Raw genomic sequence first — 16,771 nt, 5'->3', positions numbered from 1 at the left:
GCTTTCTCTAGTTGCGGTGAGCGCGGGCTACTCTTCATTGTGGTGCACAGGCTTCTCATTGCAGTGGCTCCTCTTGAATCGGAACACCGGCTCTAGGCGCGCGGGCTTCAGTAGTTGTGGCACGTGGGCTCAGTAGTTGTGGCTCGCAGGCTCTAGAGTGCAGGCTCAGTAGTTGTGGCGCACGGGCTTCGTTGCTCCGCGGCATGGGGGATCTTCCCAGACCAGGGCTCAAACCCATGCCCCCTGCATTGGCAGGCGGATTCTTAACCACTGCGCCACCAGGGAAGCCCTCTTCTTTGATCTTGACCCTCTCCCAGTTTCTGCCTTCTCAGATGAACAGCTCCTACTAGCTTGGAATGTTATTAATGAATTCTTCCCCTTGGACCTTCTCCCAGGAGGATGCAGTGGCCCTGTGTTCCTAGAGGAGCACCACTCACCAGCGTAGACCTGACTCATCCCTGCTGTGGGCTCCGGGGCCACTGGAGCTCTGCTGAGATGCCTGTGCCCACCCTTGGTTACCGATGTTCCATTTTCTTCTCAAAGCAGAACTAAAAAGAGACAAGAAATTAACAGAAGCCTGGCTTTTTCCTAAGAACCTGCAGAAAGAGCTGTGCCCTAAGGTTGGGAGTGCAGGTGGAGGACAGATCAGCTAAAAGTAGGCCCCAGATCCGCTTTGCTAGGCCCAGCCTCAGCTCCTTGTTTGGGCTGAACTGACCACAAAAAGGAAGGTTATAGCTGTGCTCTTAGGATTTGGGATGGAGGGCTTGGCCTAGGGATTCACAGGGTTTCAGCCTCTCTCAACCAGGTGTCAGGGTCTCCCAAACGATCTCAGGCCTTGCCCTTGTGGCTCCACCCATGGCACCCTGTCAACCAAAACCATTTGTTTGGAAAACCCAGCCCCTCCCAGTTAGACGTTGACCCCATTGCTCCTTGCTGAGTTGTATTGTTGATTTGTAGTTCAGAGGTACAAAATTAGTGGTAATTAAACTGTTACTTGATGTCACCAGCCTGAAATGCAGTCAGCTGGTAAGAAATAAAACAAGCATCTCTGGACATTATTAAAAAGAAAAAACTTTTGGGCTTCCCTGGTGGCGCAGTGGTTGAGAGTCCGCCTGCCGATGCAGGGGACAAGGGTTCGTGCCCTGGTCCGGGAAGATCCCACATGCCGCGGAGCGGCTGGGCCCGTGAGCCATGGCCGCTGAGCCTGCGCGTCCGGAGCCTGTGCTCCGCAACAGGAAAGGCCACAACAGTGAGAGGCCCGCATATCACAAAAAAAAAAAAAAAGAAAAGAAAAAAGAAAAAACTTTTATACTTTCAGCCACGTTTAGAAGAGGAAGGATTATATAGTGTGGTGAGCCTCGGGTCCCTTTTGGAAGGAAAGACATGGCAGTGTGGGGAAGAGTGTGGAGTTGAAAATACTTTAAAAATATATATCCTGGTGAGGTAAGTAATGCTCTACTACCCTTAGGAAGTCGACCAAAGGAAGCAGACAGGACTCGCTCTCACACTGAGCGCCGGTCAGGGACTCACAGGAATGGTAATGGTTCAGCTGTAAATGCTTCCCTTCAGTGCAGTCTCACCTGGACAGCGGTGGGATCCGTGTCGCAGGTATTCACGCTGAATACCTGCAGGCAGCGTGGCGGGCAGTGTGGTGGCGCTGGTTCGGAGGTTGTGAGAAACAGAAACACTGAGATGGATATGCCGGGGGACCAGAGCTGGCAGCTTCCCATCCCGCCTGCTCCAGGCCGGTCCATGGACCAGCAGCATCAACACTGCCTGCGAGCACCAACAGAACCTCAGGTCCCATCCCAGACCTACAGAATGACAGTCTTCATTTTAACAAGCTCCTAAGGAGATACGTGTATACACATTGAAATGTGAGAATAGCTGCTTTGAACTCTGGCAAAGGAGAGGACAGGAGGAGTCATGCTGGGAGGGTTGGTAAGGGTTCTCTCTTTTTTGAGAGGAGCGGGTCCTGGAAGAGCTGAAAGCCCTCACCTGCGTGGCAGCCTTGAACACCCCCATCTGAGCTATTTCTGGATCCGCAGCAGTGACGGCTGCTTCATCTTCACCTCTTTCAAGGACTCTGACGCTCGGTTGAAGGATGTCGTATGATTTCTCGTTATATAGCTGGGCTGTTAAAAGATAGTCTCATCTCCCTTAAAGTGCTGGGAGGTTGGGTTTTTTCCTTTTTTCTTTTTTTTTTTTTTTGAGATATAATTTATAAAATTTCCCCATTTAAAGGATAAGATTTGATGAGTTTACCCAAATAGAGTTGTGGAATCACCACCACAACCATGGCATAGAACATTTCAGTTGCCTTAAGTGTGTTGGTTCCATTTATTGTCACAGCTTTCCATTTCATTAGCATAAAATACTTTAAAAAATGAAATTTTTTATAACATTATCCATATAATCTTTGGGTAAATTATAGAAGAACAAGAATCGTAGTCCTATCAATATGATTCAAAACAATGACAGATAAATGTTTTTAAGATAGATGTTTAGATGTTCGTTGTTTTAATGTGTGAGTCAAAATTTTCTTGCAGCAAATAGAGTAAAAATATCTAGGAATATTTAAGAAATCATGGAGGGACTTCCCTGGTGGCACAGTGGTTAACAATCTGCCTGCCAATGCAGGGGACACGGGTTCGAGCCCTGGTCCGGGAAGATCCCACATGCCGTGGAGCAACTAAGCCCGTGGACCACAACTACTGAGCCTGCACTCTAGAGCCTGTGAGCCACAACTACTGAAGCCCGTGCACCTAGAGCACATGCTCTACAACAGGAGAAGCCACTGCAGTGAGAAGCCCTCACACCGCAACGAAGAGTAGCCTCCACTCACTGCAACTAGAGAAAGCCTGCACGCAGCAATGAAGACCCAGACTCATCCAAAAACAAATAAATAATTTTTTTAAAAAAGCATATGAATTAAAAAAGAAAAATCACGGAGTATTGCCAGAGGACTGGAAATGGGCCAATTTCATCCCAGCTTTCAAAAGTAGTAAAAAGTGTATCCCAAACATTATTCTAGAGCAGATTATTAAATAGCTTATTTACATGCAATTACTGCAGAAAATACTGCTCCCTGGGGGCAAATAAGGTTTTCCTAAATAGTCGTGCTAACCTAACTTCATCTTTTGAGATAAGAGTGAACTGGTATAATAAGAACCTGCTGTATAAATAAATTAATTTAATTAAAGTTAAAAATTCAATAAAAATAAATTCTTTTTCAGAAAAAAAAAGAAAGAGTGAACTGGTAGGTCACCAAACCGGCTTAAGCAGAGTGTACCTTGATTTTAGCAAGATATTTGGCATCTCACGTGGCTTACAGATGAGATTCTAATCTTTGTAAATTCACTTATACTTAGCCAAGAGTCCGCTATGTGCTGTGTTTGGTATTGGAAGCAAACAGGTAAGTAGGACAGGCCATGACTGTGAATTAAACCATCGTGGCCTGTCCTACAGTCTAGTGGTGAAGAAACATAATAAAGCAATAGAACAAAACGATACCTCTGGCTGCTGGATGGAGGATGGATCAGAGGGGTCAAGAAAAGGGAAACAGGTTATCACAGTTGCCCAGAAATTAAAGATGACAGTGGCTTGGATTAGAGTAGTGGCTGTGGAGATGGGGGAAAAAAGAAGCGTATGGATTTGGGATATATTTTAGAGGCGGAAATGATAGGACATTTGCCGGTGAATTAGAGATGAGCGATGAGTGAGTAGATGAGAAGTCAGGGATGACCTCCAGGTGTCTGGCTGGAGCAGTTGGCCGGACAGTGGGCCATTTTCCAGATGGGCTTGTTCCGTTCAGAAAGAACCAGTGACTTGGATGAAGGCAGACTCAAGATAGGAAGCTGGATGAGGTAGTTGATACGTAAGTAAAAAGGATAACAATTTTAAAAATATCACAAGACTGGAAAGACAAAAGGTAATGAAAATAAGTGCAGAGCCTTATACTTGGCTTAAAAAAAAAAAAGAAGTGCACAGGATGGAACCAGGAAGACTGGCCTAACAGCAGTTCCCCCAGAAGCTCAACAAGAATGAAAAGTGTGACTTGCTTCCATAAAAATGAAAACCAAAATAGTTTGCCTTAAAAGAAGCAGGATGACTCCTGGGCATATACCCAGAGAAAACCATAATTCAAAAAGACACATGCAGGACTTCCCTGGTGGCGCAGTGGTTGAGAGTCCGCCTGCCGATGCAGGGGACGCAGGTTCGTGCCCCGGTCCGGGAAGATCCCACATGCCACAGAGCGGCTGGGCCCGTGAGCCATGGCCGCTGAGCCTGCGCGTCCGGAGCCTGTGCTCCTCAACAGGAGAGGCCACAACAGTGAGAGGCCCGCGTACCGCAAAAAAAAAAAAAAAAAGACACATGCACCCCAGTGTTCACTGCAGCACTATTTACAGTAGCCAGGTCATGGAAGCAACCTAAATGCCCATCAACAGACGAATGGATAAAGAAGATATGATACATATATACAATGGAATATTACTCAGCCATAAAAAGGAACGAAATTGGGTCATTTGTAGAGACGTGGATGGACATAGAGGCTGTCATACAGAGTGAAGTAAGTCAGAAAGAGAAAAACAAATATCGTATATTAACGCATATATGTGGAACCTAGAAAAACGGTACAGATGAACCAGTTCGCAAGGCAGAAATAGAGACACAGATGTAGAGAACAAACATATGGACACCAAGTGGGGAAAGCAGGGGTAGGGGAGTGGGGTGGAATAAATTGGGAGATTGGGATTGACATATATACACTAATATGTATAAAATAGAAAACTAATAACTAATAGATAACTAACCTGCTGTATAAAAAAATTAAAGCAAAAAAAAAAAGACATACAGATGGCCAAGAGGCACATGAAAAGATGCTCAACATTACTAATAAAAAGAATGAAAAAAAAAAAGCAGGATGTCCAACTCAAATTAGTAATCTTACTGTGCTTTGCACGGTCTGGATCAAAACTAATGTGAGAGCATCCTGCTTTTCTAGGCTCACAGCCGTTAAAAAGGATGGATGAGAAACTGGACCACGACTGAGCTGTAAACAGCTGAACACTCCATCACAGGATGAAGAGCTGAAAGTACTGGAGAAGTTAAAGTCAAAGAGCACCATCTTAAAATGAGCACCGTCAGATGGACCTTTAGGTGGAGGAGGGGCTAGATTTCAAGTAGATTCAAGTAGGTCCAGAGGGTAAAATAAGGACCCAAGATAAACATAGCAGCAGAAGTTTCAGCTCAGCCTCAGTTCCAGTGCACAGCACTTTCCAGAAGCAGGGTGGGTTGCATATGTGTCCCCTGACAGAAGACTTTGCAGACCTGGATGCCTAAGTGTGGGCACAGAGCATAGAGGTTTCCCATCCTGCCTGAAAAGCTGGGCAGGGTAGTCTCTGAAGGTCTCTCCCCAGTCCAGGAGTCTAGAATTCTGTTTCCTAACCAGCCTCTTTCTTCTCAGGGGACACAAAATCTACTGGAATGTCCCTGCACCACGTTTTTCAAAGTATCGCTGACACATGAGGGTTCTCACAATCCCTGAACACGTTCTTCGCGAGACTGACTCTCCCGCCACTGCTTCCCCAGGGCCCGTGTTCAGTCATATGTTCTAGGTCCCCTTCTCTTCAAGGCTGAACATCAGTCTGAACTATTAATACCTTGACAACTCAGTTGCCTGTTGTTGAGGTTTGGTTCCCATTGAAACATGCCTTTTTCAGCGAGCAGCTTTTGCCCCAACCATATGGAAACTTTTGGTCAATGGTTAGCTGTGTGAAAGCTTACATGATACCCAGATGAAATGAAAAAAAATGAATCACTTCTGTTCCTCTTAGCACAGGAATACCAGCTGATGTTTCTCCTCCAGGAAACCAAACTATATGTACAAATATTTACTTGTGTAAGTAGGGGCACAGTCATGCTCAAGATAGAAGAAATGTTCAAATAAGTCCTTAGTCTCACGAGTCATTCTCCCTGCTCTTTCTTTCAGATGTCAGCTCCGACTGGATCCTCTTAAACTAGCCTAGGATCTGTGATAACCAATTCGATATTTTATTGCTTCTTTCCAAGAATCTAAATAGGGAGATACACTTTTCTAAATTTTAATTCCATTAATGCTAGATTCTGTTATAGGCTAAAGCAGTGATAGAGTTTTACATACAGAAGTTGCCTTTTAGTGACCTGATAGAAAAAGGTTTTTGCTTTATATTAGTTTTGAGTCTTGGAAGGGAAGGTCTATATGTTGGGAGGGATGGAGAAAAGGGTCTCCAGGGATTGGCTGTCAGACTTACTAGGGGTCGTTTGGCCGGGGGTGCGGTGTGATGTCTCTCAGACATGAGAGCAAGGGGCTTGTCATTGCTGTGGAAGGATCTCATTCTGCTGCTGTTAAGTTTGGGGAAGAAGATAGGTGAGCTCCCTGCTAAAATCTTCCCTGATCAACACTTTTCTCCCACTTGGAAAAGAAAAAGAGGTGAAACGAGTTTATGAAGAAATCCTTTCTCTTTTGCCGAAGGCCACAGGCCAGCTGAGCATCCTCTGCAGAGAAGTCCACCCAAAAGAATGGCTCAGAGCCGCTATGTGCAAGAACATGTGGTCCCAGGGCTACCAGCTGGGGGAACAGATGTTTCTGTAGAATGTTTCTTTTGCTACTGAGGACCCAGTTCTCCCTGGCTGAGGGCCTTTGGTTACCCATTAGGTAGATGTTAGTAATTATCCCTCCTACAATGTACATATTTCGAAAGGTCATACTCTTTACTCATTAGCCTGGGGCCCAGTGGTAATATGTCCTCTCCTCCCCAGGTCAGTCCCAGGAGAGTCAATTCAACAGAGGACAGGGTCACTTCAGAAGAGCCCATGGCTAATCCTCAAATTGCATCCATTCTATCCCCAGTTGGTAGCCCAGGATCTTCTGTGCCACAGAAATCCCCTGTGGCCTGTCACAGGCTCTTGTGGAAGTTGCCACTTAGGGTTCAGTATCAACATGAGTGAACTCTGAGTGAAACTCAAGGCTTGCTTCCTTAACATAAATATTATCTTATAAGATGAAGGAAAAATCATACCACAGATGTGTCCTGTCTCTTACCCTCCGGCAGAGCATAGCAAATCATGTTTCATTACAGATCTCAAAACTGCTGGATTGCTTAATAAATGCTTGCTCTCAGTTTTTCGTGTCCCTTAACCAGAATAGGTAATAAGGGACTTACCCTCTCATTCACCCTCTTACTCAGGGATCTGAGTCAATATATGTCCGAATGTACTTCTTTACAATCATATCTTAACCTAAATTCCCCTTTATTAGCCGGTCAGTTGGACTTTCACCTGAAGTGTTAGATTTTCCATTCTTCCTCCCATAGATTTTCCATTCTTTCTCCCAGTGTTTGTTTTACTTCTGCCGAGCCCTGTCACTCTTTTATGGTTTCTGGCCAGTCTCTGGCAGTCCGTCTGCTCTGCCCTTGGCTGTCTGTACTCCCCCGTTTATTTCCGCATGGTTGAAACAGAGGAGAAACAAAATGCCGCGAGACAAGAGAAAGCTAAGAAGCAGTGTTTCTGCCTGGGGCAAGGGAAGGTACCTGAGGAGGTGACATCTGAGCAGTGGTTCAGCAGGTGTGCGGAGTGGGGGAAGGGCTGGGAAGAGGCCCACGCCAAGCACCGCTCAGCAGTACTTGCTAGAAAAAGAATTGCCTTAATTACTCAAACATGGAATCAGTTGCAGTAATGCATTGTTCCTGGGACATATTTCCCTCCATCAGGAAGTGAGCGGTCTTATCTAGGGGACTGGAATTTAGTTCTTTAAATAAATAAGCTTTATTTGCAATTCTTAGGTCTGTTTTAACCAAACGATTCAGAAATAATCTATGCCATCTCCCACATCATTCTAACTGTGCTTTTTCTCGAGGAAGGTTTGATAATGAGCCAGATGTACTAAAACAAAAACATGAGTTTGTCGTTCAACAAAGTCTTGTCATTCCGCTTGGTTGTCAAACTTTTCCCATCCGTTAAGAGAGGGAAACTTATTATTATTTTAAGAGGAACCGGGTGCAAAAAAAAGTGAATTATCTCAGTGGCCTAATGTATAGATTCAAAGATAGCCATAAAGTAATTAGGTGAAAAGAACCTAGACACCGTTTGGCCTTCTGTTATAGGCGAGGGATGGGAGACATCAAGCAAGGTGTCCACAGTCACGTGGTCCTGGAGCTAAGGGTCACTGAAAGCCTTTCCCTCAACATCCCCACTCACTCCACTCCCACCCTCACGCCCCTCTCTCACACTTCCTCACGGGGGTGTCACAGCAAGTGCACCATAGACCACAAAAGCTTTCTTTCACAATGTTGTTTTAAAGTGGCCTCAACTGAAATGATCCCAGAAAGCTATTTCTGTTTACGCTTAGGATTACAAAGCATTTGAATTCTTGGAGTTACATTCTAATGAGCAGTTCTTTACTTGGTAGAACGTTTTTATTGAGGATGTTAAGGAGGGTGTGACTAATAGGTTCCAGTATCTGGATCCTGTCGATGAAAAGCGTTAACCGTATAACATCTAAATCAGCCTTGGCCTTTCTGTTGGTTTGGCCAAAAAGTTTATTCGGGTTTTTCCGTAACGTGGTACGCAAAACCTGAACGAACTTTTTGGCCAACCCAATGCAATGTGAGGTCAGGGTCTGTGTTCTTTACAGTTATCACAAGACTTATTTTCTTTGCTTTAGGGTACTTCTGACTTCAGTAACACTGCTGTCTATATATTCAATCAACCTTCTGTTGATCTGTTCAAAGGAAACAGGTAAGCTGATAGCACGTCTAGTTTTGTGAAGCCAGGGTAACTGATTCTCATGGTGATACTGTGAACAAATGATACTCTCCCTGTTCAGCAACTTGATTATTAAAGAAAAACAGTACTTTGCCCTGTCGTCACTGGAAGACCTGTAGAGGAATTTACCTAGAGGAGTAGACAGAGCAACATATAAGTTAACTTGTTATGAGCAATGAGCAAATAACACTGCCATTTAAAGAGAACCCTCAATTATACCTGCTTTTCTAGTTTACGATGACTTCATTTTAAAGCCCTCGGCTTTTTCCTTAGGTCTTTATAAAATCAGACCAAGGATCCCATGTTTTTATATTATAGCCTCCAAGGTTTCAAAAGTAAACAGAGCTTTCATTCCCTTTCGTGCATATTCCAAGGAGAAAACGTGCTTCCCAGTGCAATGTGGGAGTGAGTGTGCTGTGAAAAGACTTCAGGTTCTCTGGGCAGTGTAATACCTGAAGTGTTTATTTTCTGTTCCTGGGACACTGGATTATGTGTGTAATACTTTGACTTTTACTTTAGCTAAAACCACATTGGCCGACTATTACTGTAGGTAGATGATTCCATTTAACTGGAACATTTTCTAATAAACTGCAGATCTACCCATTGTCTAGTTTAAACACCAGTCTTATGAGAGAATAAACAAAAGTTTAATTGTAGTCTGACTCATATTGCTTCCTGTGAACCTTTTGAAAAACGTGAGCTGAACTGTTACAAAGAAGTATAAACCCATTTTCTTAAATGAATGGTTTAACATTTTAGTATTTATTGAGATGAGCCGGTTGACCACTTTAGAATTTTGCCATGGCCAAATTATTCTCTTGACAGAGTTATCTGCTTCCCTCTTTTGTGAGTTGCAAATCCCTGAACTAAATTTTATCAAAGGTCAGAATTCTGATGTCGTGGTTATTACATGTTTCTAAGCTTGTTACTGTATTTAGGACCCATGAGGCATTGTTGGAATATTACTAAGATAATTCCTTGTTAGCCTAATCAGTTCAGGTAATTCATTCAAAAGGAACTTTTCTTCCCAAGCATCAGGATTTTTATTTTTAAATCAAATTTTTATTTTAATGGTACACACCAGACCTGAGAATAAGATCAGAGTGGGAACTTCCCCCCCAGTAAAGCAGGGAGACTTTTGAGACAGGAAAACAAATAAGTCTTATGGCCTCCTCATTTATTTGCAGTGCTTTTGTAGCCAACCTGAAAAAGAAAAAATCGTGGTCATGTCTGACATTCAAAAATGTCAAGGGGTTGTTTTGTAATGAGAATGCTTTAACCCTTGCAAAGCCAAGAAGGCTATTTGTGTGATTTTTGATAAAGACACAATAACCTGGGGAATCGTCAATAGAATGATGAAATCTTGGCTATTTCTAACATAGGGAACTCTGTCATTTCTTCTGTTCTCAACTGTGGTTTTTAAACAGGCTGCATGGTTTATGAAAAGCTGGGAGAACAGGTCTTTGGCACCACAGGGAAACTTGTCATCTTTGGGGCCACCTCCCTACAGAACACTGGAGGTAAAAAGATCGTGTTTTTCTATACATTAATGTTGTGAACATTATTATTTCTTTCTAATACCGGTGGTTGGGTGGCCACATGAATTTTAACATAATTCAAGCAGTATCCTTCTCATTGCTAAAATGGCACTTGGAAAGTCCAGCAGGCACAGTAGTCGCTTAACAACCAAGGATACTGGGACAGTGTCTACAGCTGTCTTTGTGTCTTATTGAAGGTTAGTCTAGGAACAGGCTGGTGACCTTTTATATAGCTTGCAACGTGAGCCTCAGTATCCTCTTTCTAAAAATGTTCTCATTTTCCTCTAGCAATGCTGAGCTACCTCTTCATAGTAAAAAATGAACTACCCTCTGCCATAAAGTTTCTAATGGGAAAGGAAGAGACATTTTCGTAAGTTATAGACCGTTGTTTGCGAGATAACTAAAATGCTTTTAATTGAAATGTGGGCTAACCAACGTTTTTGTTTTATGAGGACTGCAGAAACAAAGTTTTCCCTAGGCTGTTTTTTCTTGGTTTGTTGTTTCTGGGGGTATATAAATGAAGGAAGCAGGCAGAGCCATTTGAACCTGAGCATTTAAAAGGTAGATTCATCGGTCATGCTGTAAACGCTAGGTGCTGCAATTTCCCAAGAGCTTGAAATCTACATCCAGTTTCTATGAAATAGAACAGATGTGGAGTATTTTTGACACAGAAGTGGAACAAGCAAGATTAAGACCCGAGTCTCTTCCTTAAAGAAGGGACAGAGCATTTGGGGAGCAGAACTGACGTGAGCCAGCCTCATTAAAGATGCAGCTAACCTTGGAAAATGTTGCAGCTGCGTTTAGTGCATCCTGTGTTTTGACTACCTCTTGTTTAACAGTTCTTGTCAGTCTTAGTTTCTCTGTTTTCTTTCAAGGGAGAATCGTAGAAACCAGAGTTCCTAGTGTTCTTTCATCAGGATTCAAGGTCAAATACAAGGGATTAGGGAGAAAGCAATGGCTACCTGTGGTGACTTGTTTTGCGATGATATTAGCCAAGCAAAACAGAAAGGAACTTTCTCTTTAAATAATTGATAAGAGAAGTTGTAATCTGACAGAACGTAATGTGTGCATCAGCTTTGAAACGATGTAAATAATTCAGAGGAAAGGCATGCTTAGCCAGTGGGAGTGAGGGGGGAAGCAGTATCTCTTCTTCTGCTGCCTGGGGAGAGAGATGATAGTAAGTGACTAGTGGTTGGGTCAAAGTGGTTGGATAAAACCTGAATAATGATAAACGTTAATGGTAAACATTAGTAATAGTTAACAAAGTTTAAATACTGTGAAATTTTATGTGTGAGGAAAGAAAAGTCACTTTCTAAGAAAATGTGACCTAACTGCTTACATGCCTTTTCAGAGCCTGGTACGTGGATGGCCGCCTTCTGGTGGTGGTAGTTACCTTTGGCATAATTCTCCCTCTGTGTCTCTTGAAGAACTTAGGTAAGAGCTTGCTTTTCTCATAGTCTCTGCAATACCCAGGTGAATCAGAAACCTAATAAAAACGAACAACTTTGCCCTCTGCTTTCACTTGTAGGGTAAAGATTAAATGAGTGATAAATTACAAGTATTAATCAGGCTTGACTTTAACATGGGATAAAAACACTGGTTGGTATGTGACTTCCTAAGCAATCCCTCTACTAAGCTGTGGAGGGAAGAAGGGAGGTCCTGGGACCAGCAACAGACAGTGCTCTGTCCAAAAGCACAAAGTCCAGGAAATGGAATTCTCCTCATACAAGGTCTTACATACTCTGATTATTTAGATGAGCAGAATTTCACATCTGATATCAAGACAGAAAGTTGCTTATATTTTTACCCCAAAGTATTATGAATCACTCTTAAAATTATCAGAGTCTAACCGGTCTCAATTATTTGCTTCATTGAAGGGAGAGAGAGAAGCAAAAAGTCAAAAGTGGTAGATAATCACTAAGTCATATCCATTTGGTTTTGACATTTTTGTGTGTGTGTATTTGGAGACCAGGGTCCCTGATGTTATGGACATTTTGTGTGTGGAATAATGCAGCCAGACTGCCGTCCAGTCCAAAGCCTCTGAAATGCATTTCCTTTAATTCTGGGCTCATTCAAGGCAGACATTTAACGTTCTTCCCAAAATGATTGCTAACCATAATTTTTTGTTTTGTATGAAAAATACCCAGCCTCTGTAGCTGTTCTGTGAGACCTATAAGTAGATTTTTTTTAAGCTACTTAATTATCTGGTTTCCGAGTCTGTGTTTAAGCTTTTCTGTGTATATACATGTAGCTCTTTTCAGTGCTAGTGGAGAAGGGCTCTTCTCCCCCAGGGGTGAGAATAGTGCAGCCCCCAGAGACCACTGAACTCTGCCTTTCTGGAGAGTATGGTGCTTGGAGATCTCCCAGGCATTCCAAGGGGAGCAAGGTGGAGATCCTCAGGTGTTCAGTTTCTCCCTAGAAAGCACTTCCTCTCCTCTGCGTATATTCAGTGTTTATACAGTATGTGCATAATCAAGAATTATTGAATGGATCAAGGAGTAAATGGGATTTGGCCATAGGAATCCATCCGAGTACAGCAACAGAGACCTATGGCCAAATTTGGGAAGGTCTTTTCCCCTGGATCCTGGGAATCTGTGTTCTCTATCTAGTGTGTCAGGAAGAACTGGAATCAAAACACAATGCTATAATGTTTTAATTTCAAGTCACCATTTTTGCCAAGTAAGGTAGCACTATCAAATAATCTTGTATTAATACTAGCATGTATGAATACTATTGGAACCCCAGACTATGCTTGAAAGAATGCATTGAAAGAGGTGATGAATGAAATCATAATAATTCTTTAAACTTTTTTTTTTAGGCTATCTTGGCTATACTAGTGGATTTTCCTTGAGCTGTATGGTTTTTTTCCTAATTGTGGTAAGTGCTGATTGAAATGGTTGGCTTGGTTTTGCTGTAGTATGATGCTATGTAATAATTATGCATTATTTGGCTTTATGTGATAACGTCTGATTGTTTCTCCTTTATTTTTTAATACTAGGTTATATACAAGAAATTTCAAATTCCCTGCATTGTTTCAGAGCTAAATTCAACAATAAGTGCTAATTCAACAAATGCTGGCATGTGTACGCCAAAATATGTTACCTTCAATTCAAAGGTAAGTTTCTTATCCTTTAAATATAAAAACGAGTGTTTCTGCTAAGGGCATTTGTATTTCTCAGACTTCTTTTGATTAAACTGTCTTTGATGTGTTTGTTCTCAAAAGAACACTGTATCACTGCTTCCAACTGCCACAATCCATTTAGGGACCTTGGAGAAATATACAAATTGTATATTTCATCCTCCCTTTTACCCAGTTTATGTGTAGGACAGCCTTAAGTATTCCCTGTGAAAACCTCTTTCTGGATAATTGTCTCAGCTCTGTTATTCCTTGTGGATCTTTAAAAACAGATTAATAACTAACATCCTTAGCCCACTGCTTCTTATCTTGTGGTGACAGAAAGGAACACCTCAGACTTCCCCAGCAAGTACAGTTGAAATACAGACGCCACCACAAATTGGCACTTAAGGAACGTTCATACGACATATTGGGAAATGATGGACTATGGAACCAGTCAGGCTTGGATTTGAATCCTCAGGCAAATTATCAACCCCATTTGTAAAATAACTATTCTGTTCTGTATCTTACAGGGTTTTGTTAGAATGTGCCTGGTACAGTGCTTGGGCAAAATTAGAGCATGAGAAATGTTACTTTTCCCTCCTTCTCTGCCAACTTCTTTTTGCATAAGAAGTTACTATATTGAATTTGGGAGTTTTAAAAAACCTTATCTAAGAAAACGAATTTAGCTCGTTCTCTCTCTCTCGCCGTCTTTTAACTCTCAAGGATACAGCCAAAGCAGTGAAGTGATTTTCTTTTTAGAAAGTATCTTTCTTTTTAGATGCCATATTTAAGTCTGATTGATGCGCCCTGTATAGTGCAAAGAGCAGTAAAACGGAGGTGGAAGTTCTGGGCGTGTTGCCTAGCCTGTCTTGGAGGGAGTCAGGAGAACAGCACTGGTCCGCCTCAGGGTTGCTGTGGGGATTCAGTGAAATAATGTAGGAAAGTGCTATGTAACCGGCTAGCGCCACATAAGTACGGGGTGACGCAGTGCCTGGAGGTTGTAAAATACACTGTGGGTGAGCCCAGCTCTAGGACCCCTGTCTGCCAAGTGCCTAACGTCTCAAGCTAGATAAGCTCTCTTAGGGAAGCTGCTCCTATTTCGATACCAAAGCTCTCCTAATAACCAAATAATCCAGGGATTCTGAAGGGCTGTCAGATGAAAAGACGGCTCAGAAATACTGGAGCTGTACAGTTTTTATGGTAAAAATGCCTTTCCGTAACATTTATATTTTTTCTTTCAAATAGACCGTGTACGCTTTACCAACAATTGCGTTCGCATTTGTCTGCCACCCGTCTGTCCTGCCAATTTACAGCGAGCTTAAAGAGTAAGAGATGTGTTTAATTTTTTTGCAAACTGAATCATTTTAGGGCCCCTCATTAATAGGCAAGTACTGTATTTAAAGTAAATGGACTCATGTGATGAAGCCCCGCTGACTCATCACCCAGCTTCAACATTTACTTTCTGCCATTCTCAAGCAAGAAAAATCACAAACCTACAGTATATTTTGGCCATAAATGTATAAAGTGGCTTACTCTGTGGGCTTTTTCTTGTTAATTTGGTTTTTCAAATTCTATATTACTCAAGAGAGTTCAAGTATTTGTGTTGCTTTATGTTACTTATGATTATTTTGCAAGTGGATAATAATAATCTTCATACCCATCTGTGAGCCACTAAATACACTGCATCTGATTTGCCTTTTGGTTGACTTGGAAAAGGCTGGTAAATCAGGCAGGAAGAAATTAATGTTAAGACCACAAACTGGACAAAAGAATATTGTTGTTCATTTCAAACGATTACAGTGATTATATGGATTTGTTTTTGATTGCTGTTAGAGAAAACGAAAGCCCGGCTTAGAAATTCCCTCATGGGTTCTCTTTTTAGCCTATTGTTATCAGACTTTCCACATAAAAATAGTCATCGTGGCATAGTGTCTTTTTTTGAGGTAACTGGTTTACAACTTATATAGGTTTCATGTGTACAACCTAATATTTCTCCTTCTGTATACATTACATCCTGCTCACCACCAAAAATTTAGTTTCCATCCACCACCATACAGTTGATCCCCTTTACGCATTTTGTCCTCCCCCAGCCCCTTCCCCTCTGGTAACCACTACTCTATTCTCTGTAGCTACCTCCTTGGTTAGTTTTATTCCTAGGTATTTTATTCTTTTTGTTGCAACTGTAAGTGGATTGTTTTCTTAATTTCTCTTTCTGCTAGCTCATCTTTAGCATACAGAAACATGGCAGATTTTTGTATGTTGACTTTGTACCCTGCAACTTTACTGTACTTGTGTATTATTTCTAATAGTTTTTTGGTGGAGTCTTCAGGGTTTTCAATATATAAAATTGTGTCACCTGCAAATAGGGACAGCTTTCCAATTTGGATGCCTTTTATTTCGTTTTCTTCCCTAATTGCTCTGGCTAGGACTTTCGATACTAGGTTGAATAAGAGCGGTGAGAGTGGGCACACTTGTCCTCTTCCTCATTTTAGAGAGGTAACTTCCAGTTTTTCATCATTGAGAATGATGTTAGCTGTGGGTTTGTCATATATGGCCTTTATTATGTTGAGGTAGGTTCCTTCTGTACCCACTTCATTGAGTTTTTATCATAAGTGGGTATTTTGTTAATGTATATATATCACATTGATTGATTTGAGAATGTTGAACTATCCTTGCATCCCTGGAATAAATTCCACTTGCTCACAGTGTATGATCCTTTTGATGTATTGTTGTATTCAGTTTGTTGAGGATTTTTTGCATCTATGTTCATCAGAGATATTGGCCAGCAATTTTTTTGTGTGTTGTCTTTGTCTGGTTTTGGTATCATGGTGATGTTGACCTCATAAAATGTTAGGAGGCATTCCCTCCTCTTCAAAATTTTGGAAGAGTTTGAGAAGGATAGGTATTAAATCTTCTTTAAATGTTTGGTAGAATTCACCAGGGAAGCCCTCTGGTCCTGGAGACTTGTTTTTTGGGAGGTTTTTGATTACTGTTTCAATCTCTGTACTAGTGATCAGTCTATTCAGATTTTCTATTTCTTTATGACTCAATCTTGGAAGGTTATATGATTCTAAGCATTGGTCCATTTCTTCTAGGTTGCCCAGTTTGTTGGCATATAGCTTTCATAATATTCTCTTGTAATCCTTTGTATTTCTGTGGTATCCATTGTTATTTATCCTCTTCTGTTTCTGATTTTATTTATCAGGGCCTTCTGTCTTTTTTTCTTAGTGAGTCTAGCTAAAGGCTTGTCATTTTTATCTTTTCAAAGAATCGGCTCTTAGTTTCATCGATCTTTTCTATTGTCTTTTTA

The 16,771-nt window shown here is 41.8% G+C and overlaps 1 protein-coding gene across 4 annotated transcripts in view; it reads left to right on the top strand.

The window, feature by feature from the left end:
- SLC38A1 (solute carrier family 38 member 1) overlaps positions 1–16,771 on the top strand; it is a 74,317-nt gene that overhangs the window by 45,372 nt on the left and 12,174 nt on the right. For all 4 annotated transcript variants that reach the window (XM_004274423.3, XM_004274425.2, XM_004274424.2 and 1 more), the window contains 7 exons: positions 8,705–8,778; positions 10,233–10,325; positions 10,632–10,713; positions 11,695–11,777; positions 13,162–13,220; positions 13,342–13,458; positions 14,707–14,786. In XM_004274423.3, the coding sequence (XP_004274471.1) occupies positions 8,705–8,778; positions 10,233–10,325; positions 10,632–10,713; positions 11,695–11,777; positions 13,162–13,220; positions 13,342–13,458; positions 14,707–14,786 (588 nt within the window). The remainder of the gene's footprint in view (positions 1–8,704; positions 8,779–10,232; positions 10,326–10,631; positions 10,714–11,694; positions 11,778–13,161; positions 13,221–13,341; positions 13,459–14,706; positions 14,787–16,771) is intronic.

The sequence above is a fragment of the Orcinus orca genome, chromosome 11 (assembly GCF_937001465.1).
Source record: "Orcinus orca chromosome 11, mOrcOrc1.1, whole genome shotgun sequence".
Lineage (NCBI taxonomy): Eukaryota > Metazoa > Chordata > Mammalia > Artiodactyla > Delphinidae > Orcinus > Orcinus orca.
The sequence above is the reverse complement of the archived record's forward strand: the minus strand, read 5'-3'. Positions and strand labels throughout refer to the sequence as shown.